General features: G+C 35.0%; 1 protein-coding gene and 1 non-coding gene across 2 annotated transcripts in view; one reads left to right on the forward strand and one right to left on the reverse strand.

Moving 5' to 3' along the window:
- LOC145692673 (uncharacterized) overlaps positions 1-4,958 on the forward strand; it is a 65,171-nt gene extending 60,213 nt beyond the window's left edge. The window contains exon 9 of the mRNA XM_081768052.1: positions 4,444-4,958. Within this exon, the coding sequence (XP_081624178.1) occupies positions 4,444-4,529 (86 nt within the window). The 3' untranslated portion in view covers positions 4,530-4,958. The remainder of the gene's footprint in view (positions 1-4,443) is intronic.
- Positions 4,959-12,439: 7,481 nt separating this feature from the next.
- Positions 12,440-12,511, reverse strand: TRNAR-CCG (transfer RNA arginine (anticodon CCG)). Its single transcript has one exon. It is a non-coding gene; the product is annotated as a tRNA-Arg (tRNA).
- Positions 12,512-16,495: the final 3,984 nt, after the last annotated feature.

Below are 16,495 nucleotides of genomic sequence, written 5' to 3' on the forward strand. Positions count from 1 at the left end.
AATTTCTGGGTACTCGCCTGGTTGAGTGTGAAAGCTCATGCGTACTCGTAGTCAGTGTTTCTTCCAGACATGTTTTTTGGGGGAGCTCTGTCTCCCCGGAGCTCTGAGAGTGCCCCCCGGAGGAGACCAAAATAATACGTCTATAATATAATAATAAATAGAATAGTACCAGCAGTGCCCCCCCGGAATGCTAAGTGTGTCCCCGCGGAACACTTTTTTCTGAAAGAACGACTGCTCGTAGTTCTTACGAAAATTAAGGAACATGTATTATTTTGTAATCTATTATGATTATTCCTAAAGCCTTATGAATTCCTGTTACACCGATGGTTGTCACAGATTGATGTAACAGGAATTCATAAGGCTGTATTAATATTAGGAGAAGCCTTATTAGACGGAACAAAATGCTATGGGCGGGTACGGTCGTAGAGCGCTTAACACAGATGTGTGAGGTCCCTTTTTTCATCTCCGAATGGTTCAAGACATGAAAATGCTGTAAACGTCATTATAATCATTATATCTATTGGAAACATTGTACGTAATTTGATATGTTACTTATCTAAAAACTTTTTTTAAAAAAAATAAAGTCGTTTGAAAAAAGTAAAATTTAAAATTTCTTGTAACTTTCTACAATTTCGAAATACATCATATGATGACTGTAGTATTCGACACTACGGTACTTTAGATCTGCATTCTCCTGTTTATTTCACTTGCGTTATTACTGTTATAGAATTCTTCAAAATGTGTTTGTTTTTCGATGTTTAGAGTCCTTAGTTTGCAACATTGTATGACAAGTGTGGTACTGCATGATTTTCATTTTACATGTGGATTTGAAATATAATAATAATAACTTAATAGTGCCATTTAAAAAAAATACAAGTTTATGTTGGGTTGACAATACTGTTAACCTTGGGGTATTACAGAGTATGCCAAACAATGTTCTCCCGCCAATATTTATATGGTACAAGATTCGGATCTTTTTGAGCTCTCTCGTGACTAAGCGATTGGCGGTTAGCCTTTGGTTTGCGAGATCCGGGTTCGATTCCCGGCGGCAGCTCATGTGGTTTGGGTTTCACGTTAATCAGTAGGTCCACATCACATATAGCTTCACTGCTGAAAGGGACGCTAATCTTAAAAACTCAACACTCTTTATTATCTATTAGTTTAGAACGTATGAAGGCGTATCGAAATAGATGGTTCACCCTGTATATGTGATTTATCGTACTATAATTATAATATATGTGATAATATTGTAATTTATTGTTCTTTGCTTACGAAGTTTGGTATCTCCTTAATTTTCCGCATATTTTAAATGATGTTTCTAATCTTACGTCCATTTTATGAAATCATTTAAAAGAGTTTCTGAAACAGTGGTCCCCGAGATCTGCTCTTGTTGGTGACTTAGACTGGGTTTTAGTCCAACAGAGGATAGGAGAAATAAAATTCAAATCAATTGCGTGGTACACGCTATAGTCAAGAATTTCAAACAGGTATATGTTATACGTAGGTTGAGTACCAGAGTCGCCAAAGCGCCAAAACAGAAATTTCTCAGTTAGGGTCACGCACTGCTCCCAGAAACCCTTCTTTACCTAAGAACCTTTTAAAAGACGAAGCACACAACGACTGTGTCATGGCTTTAAACCTTAATACCTCAGCTGCTAATTAAGCTAAAAAGATAATTTTGGTACCAATGTGTCCCTGAAGAATGAAACTCGCCCGCCGATTTGCATTTTATGTATGTGGGGGGTACCATGGCGGAGAAGGGGAGAGAAATTTTCGTCTTTTTTTTTATTTTTTTGTTCTTTTATCAGTTTCTAGAGGGGAAATTTCCCCCTTGGGGTTACAGTCATAAAAATTGGTATGTGAAGCAAAGGAGTAATACACTACACGCTAATACTCTGCAATAGTACTTATTGCTTATATGGGGGAGTAGGGGGTAAAATTAGCCAATCCTTTGAGTCTCGGGGGCTGTGGTGGCTCAGTGGTAGAGCGTTCACCTCTGGTGCTTGGGTTCCCGGGTTCGATCCCAGCCCCCGCCAAGTGAACTTTGTGGTGGACAAACACCGTGTGCGTGGACTTCCTCGGGATTCTCCCGTTTCCTCTCACTTTCTTCATTCCACCATTTCATTCATTACACATCATCACCGTCTCCTTTAGCCTAACCGGCATAACCGTGGGACGTAAAACTCAAAGATTTTATTTAATTTCTTTCTTTTGAGTCTCGGTTTCTTTGACGTAAATTATATTTTTTCTGGACGATTTTTTGTTTCTTCTTCCTTTTTTCTACGAATAGGGCGGGAATTGCATAAGGGTTACCTTATTGGTACCTGTGATCCATAAGCTTTCCAATGATGCATGAGAAATAACTCTGAGACAATCAGGAAGGTCAAAAAGGCCAACAACGTAAAGATCTTCAACAGCCCTTCAAAAATGATATACAGAGCTTTTTATAAAAATTCACATTCTATTTTTTAAGGGCTTTTTGTTTCTTGTTCTTCTTTTTCTACGAATTGGGCGAGAATTGCACAAGTGTTACTTCGTTAGAATCAGTGTTTCATAAGCTTTCCAACGAGGTATCAATAACTACACAATGATAATTAGGGGCATCACCAAGACTCCCAACGTGAAAGTCTATGGTTTCGTTCAAATCCCTGCCTGGTGTACGAAGGTTATTCTATGGGCAAACATGATTCATTCAGTACTAAAAGGGCAGTGATTTTTTTTTTTTTTTTTTTTGTTAAAGTGTTAAATCTAAGGAAAAAGCTGGACTATAGGTCCAATTTTCTCGAAACTATGAACGTGGCACATGCTTCTCTGGAACACAACCCTTCATCTAAAGAATAAATTATACAATTTAACTAGGTAACGATTATACGTAGTCATGTATACCTCGTCTCTTTTCAGCATCAAGGCTATATGAGACGTCGATTTGCAGTTTAAGTGGAATCCGAACCGTTACGAATCATAATCCGCTCAAAATAAGGTTCTCCCACGCAATCAAATCAGAGACATCACGTACATAAAGACTAGCCAATATGTCAGAGGGGAGATCCTTATGATGATTGTGTGTTTTGGCATAGATAATTGGGGAATTTCGGCACTACTTACTCAAAGGGTGTAATCAAATGTATTGTTGTGATGGGTTCCGTTTTCTGGAATATGTAGGTGGAGAATTTGGGGACTGCTTTCTCAGAAGGTGTGATCAAATGTACTGCTGTAATGGATTGCATGTTTTGGCGTAGTTATTTGGGGAATTTGCGGGCTATTTAGTTAGAAGGCGTGACTAAATGTATGATGTAATGGGTTGTGTTCTAAGACAAGTAGTTGGAGAATTTGGGCACTGATTACTCAGGAAGTCTGATCAAATGTACTGATGCAATGGGTTATGTTGTACGACAGATAGTTGGGGAATACGAGCACTACTCACTCAGGTGTGATAAAATGTACTGATGCAATGGGTTGTGTTCTAGGACAGGTAGTTGGGGAATTTGGGCACTATTTACTCAAAACATGTGATCAAATGTTCTGATGTAAGGGTTGTGTCCTAGGAAAGGTAGTTTTGGAGTTTTGATACTACTTAGAAAGTGTGATCAAATGTACTGCTGTAATGGGTTGCGTGTTTTGGCATAATTATTTGGGGAATTTGCGCGCTACTTAGAAGGTGTGATCAAATGTACTGATGTAATGGGTTGTATTCTAGGACGGGTATTTGGGGAATTTGGGCACTACTTACTCAGAACATATGATCAAATGTATGGATGCAATAGGTTGTGTTCTAGGAGAGGTAGTTGGAGAATTTGGCCCCTACTCACTGACAAGGTGTGATCAAATCTACTAATCTAATGGGTTGTGTTCTAGGACAGACAATTTAGATATTTGGAAACTACTTATTCGAAGATGTGATCAAATGTACTGATGGAATGTGTTGTGTTCTAGGACAGGTAGTCAAGGGATTAAAGCACTACTTACTCAGAAGGTGTAATCAAATGTACTGATGGAATGTGTTGTGTTCTAGGACAGGTAGTCAAGGAATTAAAGCACTACTTACTCAGAAGGTGTAATCAAATATACTGATATAATGGGTTATGTTCTAGGACAGGTAATTGGAAATTTTTTCACTACATGCTCAGAATGTAGGATCAAATGTACTGATGTAATAGGTTATGTTCTAGGACAGATAGTTTTGGAATTTGGGCACTACTTAGAAAGTGTGATCAAATGTTCTATTGTAATGAATTGTGTTATGGGATAGCCAGTTAGGGATTAGAACACTATTTATGGGAAAGATGTGACGGGCAGTGTTCTGAGCCGGGTAAATGGGAATATAAACGCTGCACAAAGCTGCTGTTGATGCAAATCCAATGAGATGTTAGATTTTTGAAGCATATGTGATGTTAGATTTTCGAAGCATATGTTTAATTTTCTCATTATTATTTCATTTTGCAGGAACAATGGTTTTTGAACAGAAAGTAATCAATCTTAGAAGAAATAATGCCAAACCTGTTACACCAGAGCTACATGAATATCCTTAACATACATATGATGCAGATGAAGGAAGTAATGATCTTGCTTGATAATCTTTTAAAATCAACGTTTACCAAAACCAAAATGTATCGCACAGTCGCTATAGCTGGCGGAACTTGTAATTTCTATAAATTTGCCATAAATAATTCATGAATTTCTTTGAACTGAAAATTACTTACAATTAGAAAAACAGAACTTCATTTTGTTAAGGAAGAGACAAACTTATAACTTACAAGTAACTTTTCTAAAAAAAAGTTATTTAATTATTTAGTTCACAGATTGATTTGTCTATGTATGCGAGCTACTTTCGTAAACTTCATGTTCCAGTTGGGTTGTTTAAAGTTATGTTAAGAAAGCAACTATGATAAGAAGTATGTGACAACTAGTTATTACTACTCTGTATGAAGCTTGTAAATAAACTTTAGTTTATAAGTAAACTTGTATTTGTCGTATTTTATTCTAATTTATAATGATAATAAATGTTTAATTCTCCCTACAAAGGGATAGGTAGAACTTGATAGAGTAAATTATATGTCCTTCTCCCTACAAAGGGATAAATAGAGCTTGATAGAGTAAATTATATGTCCTTCTCCCTACAAAGGGATAAATAGAACTTGATAGAGTAAATTATATGTCCTTCTCCCTACAAAGGCATAAATAGAGCTTGATAGAGTGAATTATATGTCCAGAATCTTTTTCGTACTACCGGTTTTATTATATAATCCACTACAAACAGTATTCTACAAGAATAATGCAATAATGTAAATTCTCTAATACAAGGTAGAGAATTAGAGATACAAAGTATGCGATCTGATGTCATACACGTTGAGATTTTGACTCTAAGAAAAATCGAAAGAGATTTCCAAGGATATCTCATAGCGTATAGCGGGCCTAATACCCTATCCTTGAAACAATTACAAAATTGCTTGCGTAAAGATAATGTCTACTTTATCTCCAATATAAAGAGAGGTAGATTAAGTAGGGATCATGAAATACTGAAACTACTCAGTTTGAAGCAATCACTCTGTCAACATTCGCAGAATACTTACGGTGACGAATATATAGCTAAATATAAGCATTAACAAATTTGTCAGTACACTTCAATTTCTTCGTGTAGGAAGTAAAACTTACAATGAAAGAACGTATTTTCCATAAACCTTCGTAAGCAATAACGATATAAAGTTAAGATTATATAAGATACGAGAGATGATTTCGAGGTAAGACTTCATATTTTAACATTTTCCAGTCTTTGCTCAGTGGAACTCAACATTTAATCTTGTTGATCAACCCGATATCGTGTTATACTTTATATGTTTTCTGTTAACTTCGCCAAATATCCAGCATCATTTTCTTCATTTCTTTGATACTACATCCAGTGGATATCTATATTCTCATGTCCATGATAGTGCAACGTCAGTGCATACCAAATAACCAGCAAGAGTTTAAACATTCAACTGAGGCATTTGACCACAAATTCACACCAAAAAAAGTTACAAGTATATAGCTATGATATTAATTAATTCTCATGTCCCATGATAATTTCAAAAATTTCTGTAAATCTTCTCTCATAAGAAACTCAGTATACAGTGTTTCGGAATTTGAAGACGTTTGTTATCACGTGCAGTTAAAACAAAAATATTAATCTATAGATAAAATTTGTCTGATAGTCTCATATTTTTTTTAACAAAAGAAACATTGAACAAAGCTTGTACACACACTGCATTTTAAACTATAATGTGTTACAATTTCGGATATCTACCATATCCTTCACCGGATACTATATAAACACTACATACACTATACAGACAGATGTAGTGTGTGTTGAAGTTTTGGTCAGTATTTCTTTTGGTACAATATCGAATCCAAAGCCAAATAGTGTTGTTATATTTTTTAATATTATTTTATATATATTTTGAATGGCGAATTGAACAACATAATAAAACGAACACTGGCGAGCATTGATTTTCCAAGCATTTTGGAACCACTAGAAATGTTTCGAGAAGATGCAAAGCGGCCAGATGGAATTACCCTAACTCCATGGAAAATGGGTCAACGGTTGATATGGGATGTCACATGCGTGGATACCTTTGCACCATCTTATTTGCCATCAACACAAAACGAAGCAGGTAGTGCAGCTGAAGTGGCCTGCAAGAGAAAACTCTCCAAATATTCTAAACTGAAAGAAGAGCATCTTTTCATTGCTTTTGCAACTGAAACTATGGGGGTTTTCAGCAAAGAAGCTTACAAATTTTTGAAAGAACTGGTTCCAATTTGATTACTAAATCAGGCGACGCCAGAAGCCAACAATTTTTAGTACAAAGCATTAGCCTAGCTATACAAAGAGGCAATGCGATTAGTATCTTAAGCTCCTTCCCTTCACACAAGTTAGAAGAAATCTTTTATCTTAATTAAACATAAATTTTCCCTTATAAAATTTTCAAAAATAATTCATTTTAGCGGCTAATTTTTGAAAAATATTTGATGTATAGAATATCCATTATTTAACGGATTCATAAGATCATAATGCATAAATAGCTTATATTTTTCATATCTGTAATTTCTTGCTCTGTATCTTCATAATATCATTGTGGCATTGAGGTTTTTATATTTCCCATCTAAATGTACTAAAAATCTTTCACCTGTAAAAAAACGAACAATGTATTATATATATATATATATATATATATATATATATATATATATATATATATATATATATATATATATATATATAATATTGACACTGTCTATTGCAACAGACGTTGATTCTTGACAATAAAGCATATAATATCTAGTCTTAATTTCAGCAGCAAATAATGAGCTTCTCAAAAATGAGCTACTGCAAAATGAAAAATTCTTATAGTGTTTTACAGCCTATATTTTCTTCTCTCTTAAGACAGTATTCAACACAGAATAGAATATATTTTCTTAAATTTAAAATAATAATTTCATACTTTAAAAAAAATATAATCCTCCGGAATTGGATTAAACAAGCAAAATATTCTGATCAAGGTATGTTGTCTCGTGTCTTATTGATCTCGTAATAAAAAATGTGGGATTCTTCTTTCCTTTAGGCATCGTAACATTTCCTTGTTCAGGCTTTGCTCTGTTTTCTGAATCAAGGAATAAATTATAAAATGTCAAAGGGAGGGAATGAATTGGAATGCTACAAGGAAGCAAATTAAAGACAACAAACATTTTCTAAAAGAATTGGCTTTATTCACTAATACAATTTACAATTATGTTTCATTTATCCCACATTAGATCTGGGACTTGATACAGTGTGGAACTATGAAAACAAGTAGTTATAAGAACAGTTGTTCGTCTTCCAATAAAATGGTTGTGAAATAAATCTATTAGCACAATAATATGTATTAACTTAATTATATGTATACAAATGCATACCAAATTACGTTCTCAGAAACGTTTCAATATATATTAAATATTTCAAGTTTATTCATAAGCTGTCTTTCAACCTTATTATCTAACAACACAAACAACATCCACATGTACGTGACTGTATAAGAAATACAAAGATTATGAACAAAGCAAATGAAAACTACATGGCAACATAACAATCATAATAAAACTACCTACTACCTTTTATACATGGAAGAATCAAAATTATCTTAGCAGGAGGATTATCAACAACATGGAACACAGCCACAGTTTTTCAGTTCTTTTCGTGCTTACCACGACTGCATCTTTTTAGATCGCTGCATTGATCATAGGGAACAAATCTAGTGGCTCCGTATTCTTTTGATTGTAATTTCTGCTTATGGTGAATGATCTTGTGTATAGCAGGAATGCTCATGATATCGATGAACTGGAGGACCTAATATAAACCACTGTATCATTCAAGCGTTTCGAGTAGTAGGAGCGAACTCAACACAAGCTTATTTCCCGAAAATGCACTCTGAACGGTGAAAATGATCGTCTATTTTTTAGAAAATGTATTTTCTAAAGGAAAGAGAAACTACTTTCACCTGATAATTGCCTTCCACAGACCATTCTGCTATTAGTATACTACTCAAACACTTCAAATGTAATTTTTAAACATTTTATTGGACGTAACTTTTGTAGAATTTGTCCTTACTTCTCGGAACATGTGATATATTTCCTGGGAAACACTTTGCATTTATGATGTATTTGTCGTCAATTTTTAGTTCGTTATTTAAGTGCTAACATAATGTTGATTCTCACTGAATATAAACATTTTCGACATTAATATTTGAACACATGACAAACGTTCTTCACGTATTACACTATCACACTGCTGTTTTTCCAAGTCATTCACTCTAATTCTTACAATCGACAATATTTTTTATTACAACGTATTTACAATTTAATGGGTATTAGAACCTACTAATCTGCCAGGGTGTCGCCATGTTGTTTCGTTGATTCCCAGCACCCCGTTCGCGAGGCAGGAGTGCCAGGCCCATCTGATAATAGTTCTAGGACACCACGAATAAAAAATAACAAAGAAGCACAAACTTTGTTGAAGGTTTGTAATTGTAAGTTATATTCTTAAGTTATATTCTTAAGTTATATGTTATATGTTATATGTAATTGTAAGTTATATGTTCTTCTCTCCTCCTGGCTTTTGTTTTCTTCTCTACTTGACAAATGCTTTGTTGTTTTGCTTGGCGAATCCTTTTCCTTCAACTTTTTGAAAACCCTTTTCCTTAAACTTTTGTAAAGCTCTGTTTTCTTTTACGCCCCAAACGGAAACATGGTAGCAGAAAGTTTCGGAAAGTGTTGCTATTTTCACTTCTAGCTTCTCATTATAGATACTGTATATTTACAACGAAAGGGGTGGTGCACGTGCACCTTTAGAACCCCTAAATCCAGCCCTATATATTTAGGGGTAAAAAAGGGATCTAAAAAGGTAGGAGAACGACAAGTAGCTCCATGTCATGCCGTCCCCTTGCCTATCTTTGCCCACTGTAATTTTTTAGGAACTTGGGGTACGCCGTAAGTAAGGGAACGGCGTTCTCTCGCGTTCCTCCTCTCTTTTACCCCTATATATATATGGATTGAATCAGTGACGGCGTAAGGGCGGGGCGAGCGGTGCCCCCGCCCCGGGCCCCACTTTGTGGGAGCCCCCAACGGTAGGTAAAAAATAATTACTAACTGTAAGGAACCTTGTTAGCATGAGCCGTACAAAAGCCGTCAAGGTTTATAATCCACACCTTCCCTAAATGTAAAAGCAATTAATTGTCAATCAATATTACACCAAAAAAACGGATGAAACAACAGAAAAATCTGTCGAATAAAGCTATAAAGCTAATCAGTGCTGGATTTCCGTATAAGCTAAACAAACTATAAGCTTCGGGCCTCAGTCTCTTGGGGACCCGAAAGAAATTTAAAGAAAAAAACTGAATGTAGACTTAAAATAAATAAAATAAAAGTTTCATTATCTTGGAGGCTCCCAAAGAAATTTAAAGGAAAATGCTCTGAATATAAGTGAAAAATAAAGTAAATGTTTCATACTCTTGGAGGCCCCCCAAAGAATTTTAAAGGAAAAGGCTGAATGCAGGCGAAAAAATAAAACAGACGTTTCACTTTCTTGGGGCCCCCAAGATTTTTTTTTAAAGTTGAATGTGGGTGAAAAATAAATAAAATAAAAGTTCTACTCTCTTGGGGCCCCAAAGAAATTTAAAGGAAAAAAAATATGTGGATTAAAATATGAAAAAAATAAAAGTTTCACTCTGTTCAATGACCTCAGAGAAATTTAAAGGAAAAGCTGAATGTAGATTAAAATATAATGAAAGTCAAAGTATATTGTGTTATTTACATTCTAAGGTCTTATGATGCAAGTAATGGGGCCCCGTCTGCTAGCCTGCTTCCTAAACTATCACTGTTTATTTATTTATTCATATATCAGTTCAAGGGAAGGGTAGAAAGAATAGATCAACGTATATAATGCTTTATTAGGGTACTAGCATTCTGTTCCTAATTAAAAGCTCTTTGGTGCAGACGCTATAGTCGCTGATTCACTTGGTTTCCTTCTGTCTTCATTCTTTTATCCTTTACAAGTCGAATTTTCAGCGAGCGAAACCCTTTTGCTTAGCTGGTTTCCCCATTTCTGCTCTTGTTTTTTGGCGTATGAATTTACATTTCAGCCCACAAATTTAGAGTGAAGAAAATGTTCAATAAGAAAACAAGTGTTCAAATAATCAAAATACTTCAGCATTATATTTAATTCAACTCCTGATTGTTCTCATATGGAACACTTGTCACAAATCATTCGATTTGTTGACATACAACGTGATTCTGTTCAAGTTCGGGAAGTATTTATTGATTTCATCTCTGTCGAAGGGAAGACTGCTGAGAGTATCTCTGCTGAAATACTGAAGAAACTTCAATGTGATAGGCTTGGTATTAAGATTCCAGAGGCAAGTCTTGTGATAATCAGGCTACAATGGCCGGGTAATATTCTGGAGTTCAAACTTTCATACGGAATATAAGTCCTTTGGCCATTTTCGTTCCTTGTGACAATAATTCATTGAACCTTGTGGCTTACATGCTGCGCACGTTAACGTTCTAGCGGTGACTTTGTTGGGAGCAATGGAACGTTTGTTGGTATTCTTCTCTAGATCTACTAACCGATGGAATGTGCTGCAAAATCACGTAAGGATTGGTCTGAAACGTGAAAATGACATTACATGGAGATCAAAAGCAGAAGCTTTAAAGGCACTTTCTAGTCAATTGGATGAAGTAATTGATCCGTTGAAAGATCTGCGTGACACTTAGATTGAAACGCTTGATACTACAGGAAATACTGGTCTTCTTCTTGCAAGCATCCAGTCATTTAACTTCATCGCTTTACTATATTTCTGGTCTGCAAATCTCTCATATATTGATCGGATCCAAAAATGCCTTCAATCTCAGCATATGAATTTCAATCAAACTCTTATTCAGTTACAAAACCTGGCTAACACCATTAATATCTGGAGACTTGAGCTGGACAAGGAAATCATATCCACAGCTGAAAGAAGTTGCAGGGCATGGAACATAATTGTGGGTACACATAGTAGAAGGAGATGCATGCCTGGAGAAGCAAAGAATGAAACCTGACTGCACAGGCCGAAGTGAAGCGCTCTATCAATGAAATTCTAGATGAGATGAGACAACAAATTATCATTTTACTCAGATGCATGACCTGAGCGACAGATTTGGATTCATGTGTTCTATAGCCAACTTTGTGCAGCATGTAGATGATGAGAGCGAGGAAAGCCTAAAAGCATGTTGCTCTGATTTGGCTTTGTTCTTCCCGAATGACCTGGATGGCTTATTATTATTTCAGAATTGTAAGGATTTAATCTGTTCACTAAGGTGTGCTCAGAAAGCTAAAGAACAACTTGACTTTTCACAAGGTATCCTGAAATATGTATCTTCAATGGGGCTTGAAATTTACTAAAGTTTGGCATCCGCTCTTCAGATTTTTATAACGCTGACCGTATCTATCACATCATGTGAAAGGTTTTTCACCAAAATGAAATTGATAAAATAATACTTGCGTTCCGCAATGAGTCAGGAAAGATTCACGAATCTGGCCATTCTTTCTATCGAAAATGAAATAGCATCCACTGGATTCTGATAATATAGTTGAGACTTTTGCTGCTACCAAAGCAAGGAAGGTATCATTCTGAATGTTGGTGGAACATAGACTAATATGGTAGTCGAACTACTGTCGAAAGTAGTTTCATGTTTCAATTAAAGGCAATAAAAATACAAAAGTACCAAAAGAAAATGAAATCTTTGATTTACGTACATCCCACGATTATGCCGGTTAGGCTAAAGGGGACGGTGATGATGAGAAATGAATGAAAAGGTGGAGTGAAGAAAGTGGGAGGAAACGGGAGAACCCCGAGACAACCCACGAGCACGGTGTTTGTCCACCACAAAGTGCACACGGCGCGAGCTGGGATCGAACCAGGGACCCCAAGCATCGGAGGCGAACGCTCTACCACTGAGCCACCGTGCCCCCAAAAGTACCAAAAGAGTAATAAAAAATACTGTCAAGATTTGTCAACTGACTGGGGACAGGTGGTAATGAAAAGTAGGATGGTATAACCCGTAGTAGAATTCTGTGCTCATATATTTAATCTATAATATCCCCAATTATTCAATATATTCTTTGTTATAATATATTCTAATATTAATACTATGTTCGTAAATGGTAATGGAAATAGTCATAAGTGACAGAATATAAACATGACTGAATTATTAAATACAAAAAAATATAATCATAAAACAAGTGCGAAATCTGGAAACAATAGTAAAAAGACAAGCAGGAGAGAAATATTCTAGTGTTTAACTATTTATTGATATTTCGGCAAAAGCAGCGGGACTAAATAGATCGTACATTACCACTGGAGAGAAACCGAATTTTAAAGTGAATGGTGCTAATTGTAGGAAGAAAAATCTAATCAAATAAAACCCATCTAACGTAAATTCAGAAATTGCGCAGGAGAAACACCAAAGGCGAGAACCAAACAAAAATATTCTAGAAAACATAGAGCTTACATTTAAAAATCACGACGTTATACCTAGGTATTGTTATTTTGCAATTTTTGTAATATCAGCTCATTGTTACGTTTTGTAGGTAAATTTGTCTCTAACTGTATTATTAGGAGCATTACTTCCACTATTCCACCTAATTACAGTATGCGTTGATATTACGATAGTATAGGTGTAGAATAAATTCTGGATTTTTTATTGTTACGTTTCTGTTGTGGGTTGTAGTTTCTTTTACACTTGTAGCCTAATCCTTTTTCTATCGTGTCCTTTGTTTAAAAATGAATAAAAAAGAAAAAAATATATCCAATGATAATCGTGGTCCAGTTTTATTTGTAGATACCAGCCTGAAGGCGGTTCTAAGCATTTAAAAAATAGACAGGGATGCTGAATGTCAGCCCTATTTGTTTATATATATATATATATATATATATATATATATATATATATATATATATATATATATCCCAGATTATAATGATCTAAACACACACCAACGGGAAAGGGGGAGAAGCAAACAGAAAGAAAGATTATGTAAATGAACGTCAAAAATAGAAGTGTATAAATCACGATTGTTTGAAAAGGGGCCCCAACGTACTTCACTGGCCCCGGGCCCCAGTTTGCCTTACGCCGCCACTGGATTGAATTCAAGATTTCAACAACCTATTTCCTCTCAGTTATTATTCTACTGAAACCAGAAGAAGTGAAAACTAGTAAAACTTCACGTAATATGAATTGTAATACCGCGAAAAACTGTTTCTGAAGGGAATTTAGCATCCGATAAACAGGTTCCATCTCTGACTTTTTCCACCTACTGCAACTGAAAAATTCTAGATACATTACTTCCTGTATCAGTATTGAATTTGAAAATCTACTTTAGGGCATGTCCACGGAAACAGGGACAAAAATTCATGAAAGAAATATAGTTATAATTTTTAGTCAAGTTGTTCCTTTGATAAAAAAAAATATAGTTTTATGTAGCTGGCATCATTAATTGTTTTTCAGAGAATTACTATTTTCTTACTTTTTCCGTCGGTTACCTTTGATCTACTAAGTTTTAATGTTGATTATGCTATACAAGCTTTATTTATTATTACATAGGTCTTATTTTTTTTCTATCGGTATCCCAAGTAAAATTTTACATAACTGATGAAACCTTTTCTTAAAGTAAAATTCAATATTCAACTTAATTAAACTGTGCTTATTTCAATTTATTATAAATTTATGTTGCTTATACTTAATAATAAAAGATGGTTGACAAATGTAACGTGAGTTACCCGACTCTGTGCATATTCCACTAAAATAAATAGTCATAAAATGTAAATAAAAATTTAATATTTTTGCCATAATTAAATTATGTGTGCCCTATCTTACATAATAATTTCATGCACATAGCTATGCCAGCACAAATGAAAATGTACTGAAAAATCTCAGGTTCTGAATGTAGGGAAAAAATTTGTAACGTGAGTTACTATAGTATTTTCTTTTCTCCTAGGTTTGCTATATCATATAAAATGACGATATTTGGTAATTATCTCTATAAATATGACAGCTTTCCTTTTCTTAAGTTTATTTGTGGTTAGTGTTCTTCAAAACATACGTCATTACGTAATGTGAGTTACCAGGAACATACCCTTTAGTTTCCTAATGTGGAGCAAAATTTACTCTCTATCTCTACATTAACAATGTTACGTGAAGTTCATCATCTAAAATAGTGATCGCCAAACCGTCGATCGTGAGCTATTAGTAGCTCGCGAGGACATTTTTGGTACATCCCTCCGGTTGGCTAACCTTGATCTTCCACTGAGCTGACGTTAACGATAGGGGGCGCTGACGACAACTGCTTGTTTCTCCCGCGCAACTGCTATGCTCAGTTTCATCCCACAGCTGATTGTATACGCCTGAGGTTGTGAACGTTATGTTTTTCGTGTGTATATTAGACATTTGCTAAACGTTATGTTTTTCGTGTGTATATTAGACATTTGCTAAACGTTATGTTTTTCGTGTGTATATTAGACATTTGCTAAACGTTATGTTTTTGTGTGTATATTAGACATTTACTAAACGTTATGTTTTTCGTGTGTATATTAGACAATTGCTAAACGTTAGGTTTTTCGTGTGTATGTTAGACATTTGCTAAACGTTATGTTTTTCGTGTGTATATTAGACATTTGCTAACTTGGATAGTTTGATTTCATATTTTACTAGAAATGTAAGTTTGTAGACAATAAACAAATGTCAAGATTTAAAAAAAAAATGTTGGTAGTTCTTTTGGTTGCTAGCTCACAGTAGGATTTAAAAACGGTACGATAGTTCAGAAGCTTCAAAAGTTTGGCGACCACTGATCTAAAAGTATATGCATCAAGGTATTATCTAAACTCATTCCAGACAATAAGTTGCTTACATAGAGATACATAAATTGACTTGTAGTTTATTCCAGATGCTTTGAAAACATCAATCATATACAATAGTAGTAGATATGCTAACATAATGAAACAAATGTAAAGCAAATGCAATAAAAATACAGACACAATGTGACTTGGGCATAAATATTTCTGTTTTCGTATTAACATTTATTCCATTGAACTTTCAGAGAGAAAGTTTTGTATTTAAATTGAGATTCAGAATTTAGTCTGTGTTCAAACTTCATTGACTTTATTAATTAAAAGTTAAAAATTTGTGTAACTGTGCATATTCTTATACAACAACTATGTTGTAAATCTTTACTGTAGAAGCTGTTTGATTCTACCAAGGATCTTATAAAGTAGAGGATCTGCCATTACAACAAAGTCTTGAAGCGATACGTCACAGTTTCGCCACCCCTACTCTGCCCACTCCGCCCAATAGGATCGCAATGTTTTGAGCCAACAATCATGGCGGAAACGAAAGTAGCCAATCAGACAATGGCAGAAACGAGAGTAGCCAATCAGACATGCCGCTGCTCGGTTGCTTTTTGGCTTCACCGATTTAATAGGATGAAGATACACATGGGCAGATCCTCTATTTATAACATCCTTCGATTCTACACAAACCTTTATGTGAAATATGTACATTCAGTGAAATTTATATACGAGAATAAGCCAAAAAATATCCCCAATGTCGCTACAACTTTTCTTACATTGTTGATACAAACCTCTGTCCTCGTTTATTTTATTGTCATGCTATGAAAGTTTGATCCTAATTCCTCAATTTGTCTTCCTTTTGTTGCAGACAGATTATGGCCACTCCATTAGAAGTTTGGACCAAAGATTTGGATTAGGAATTAGATTTCTTGGCTGTCGGCATCTAAGGCCATTTAGTCCATCACGTATATGAGGGATGACGTCTCTCAGCGAGTACACTATCCGATGAAAGGGAAAGAAGGAAGCGAGCTAGGAGCATTATGTTAGGTACCATCCCGGCATTTGCCTGATATAAATGTAGGAAACCCAGAAGAAATCTCACGCAAGAT

Source organism: Thermobia domestica, chromosome 8 (genome assembly GCF_964235325.1).
Source record: "Thermobia domestica chromosome 8, izTheDome1.hap1.1, whole genome shotgun sequence".
Classification (NCBI taxonomy): Eukaryota; Metazoa; Arthropoda; class Insecta; order Zygentoma; family Lepismatidae; genus Thermobia; species Thermobia domestica.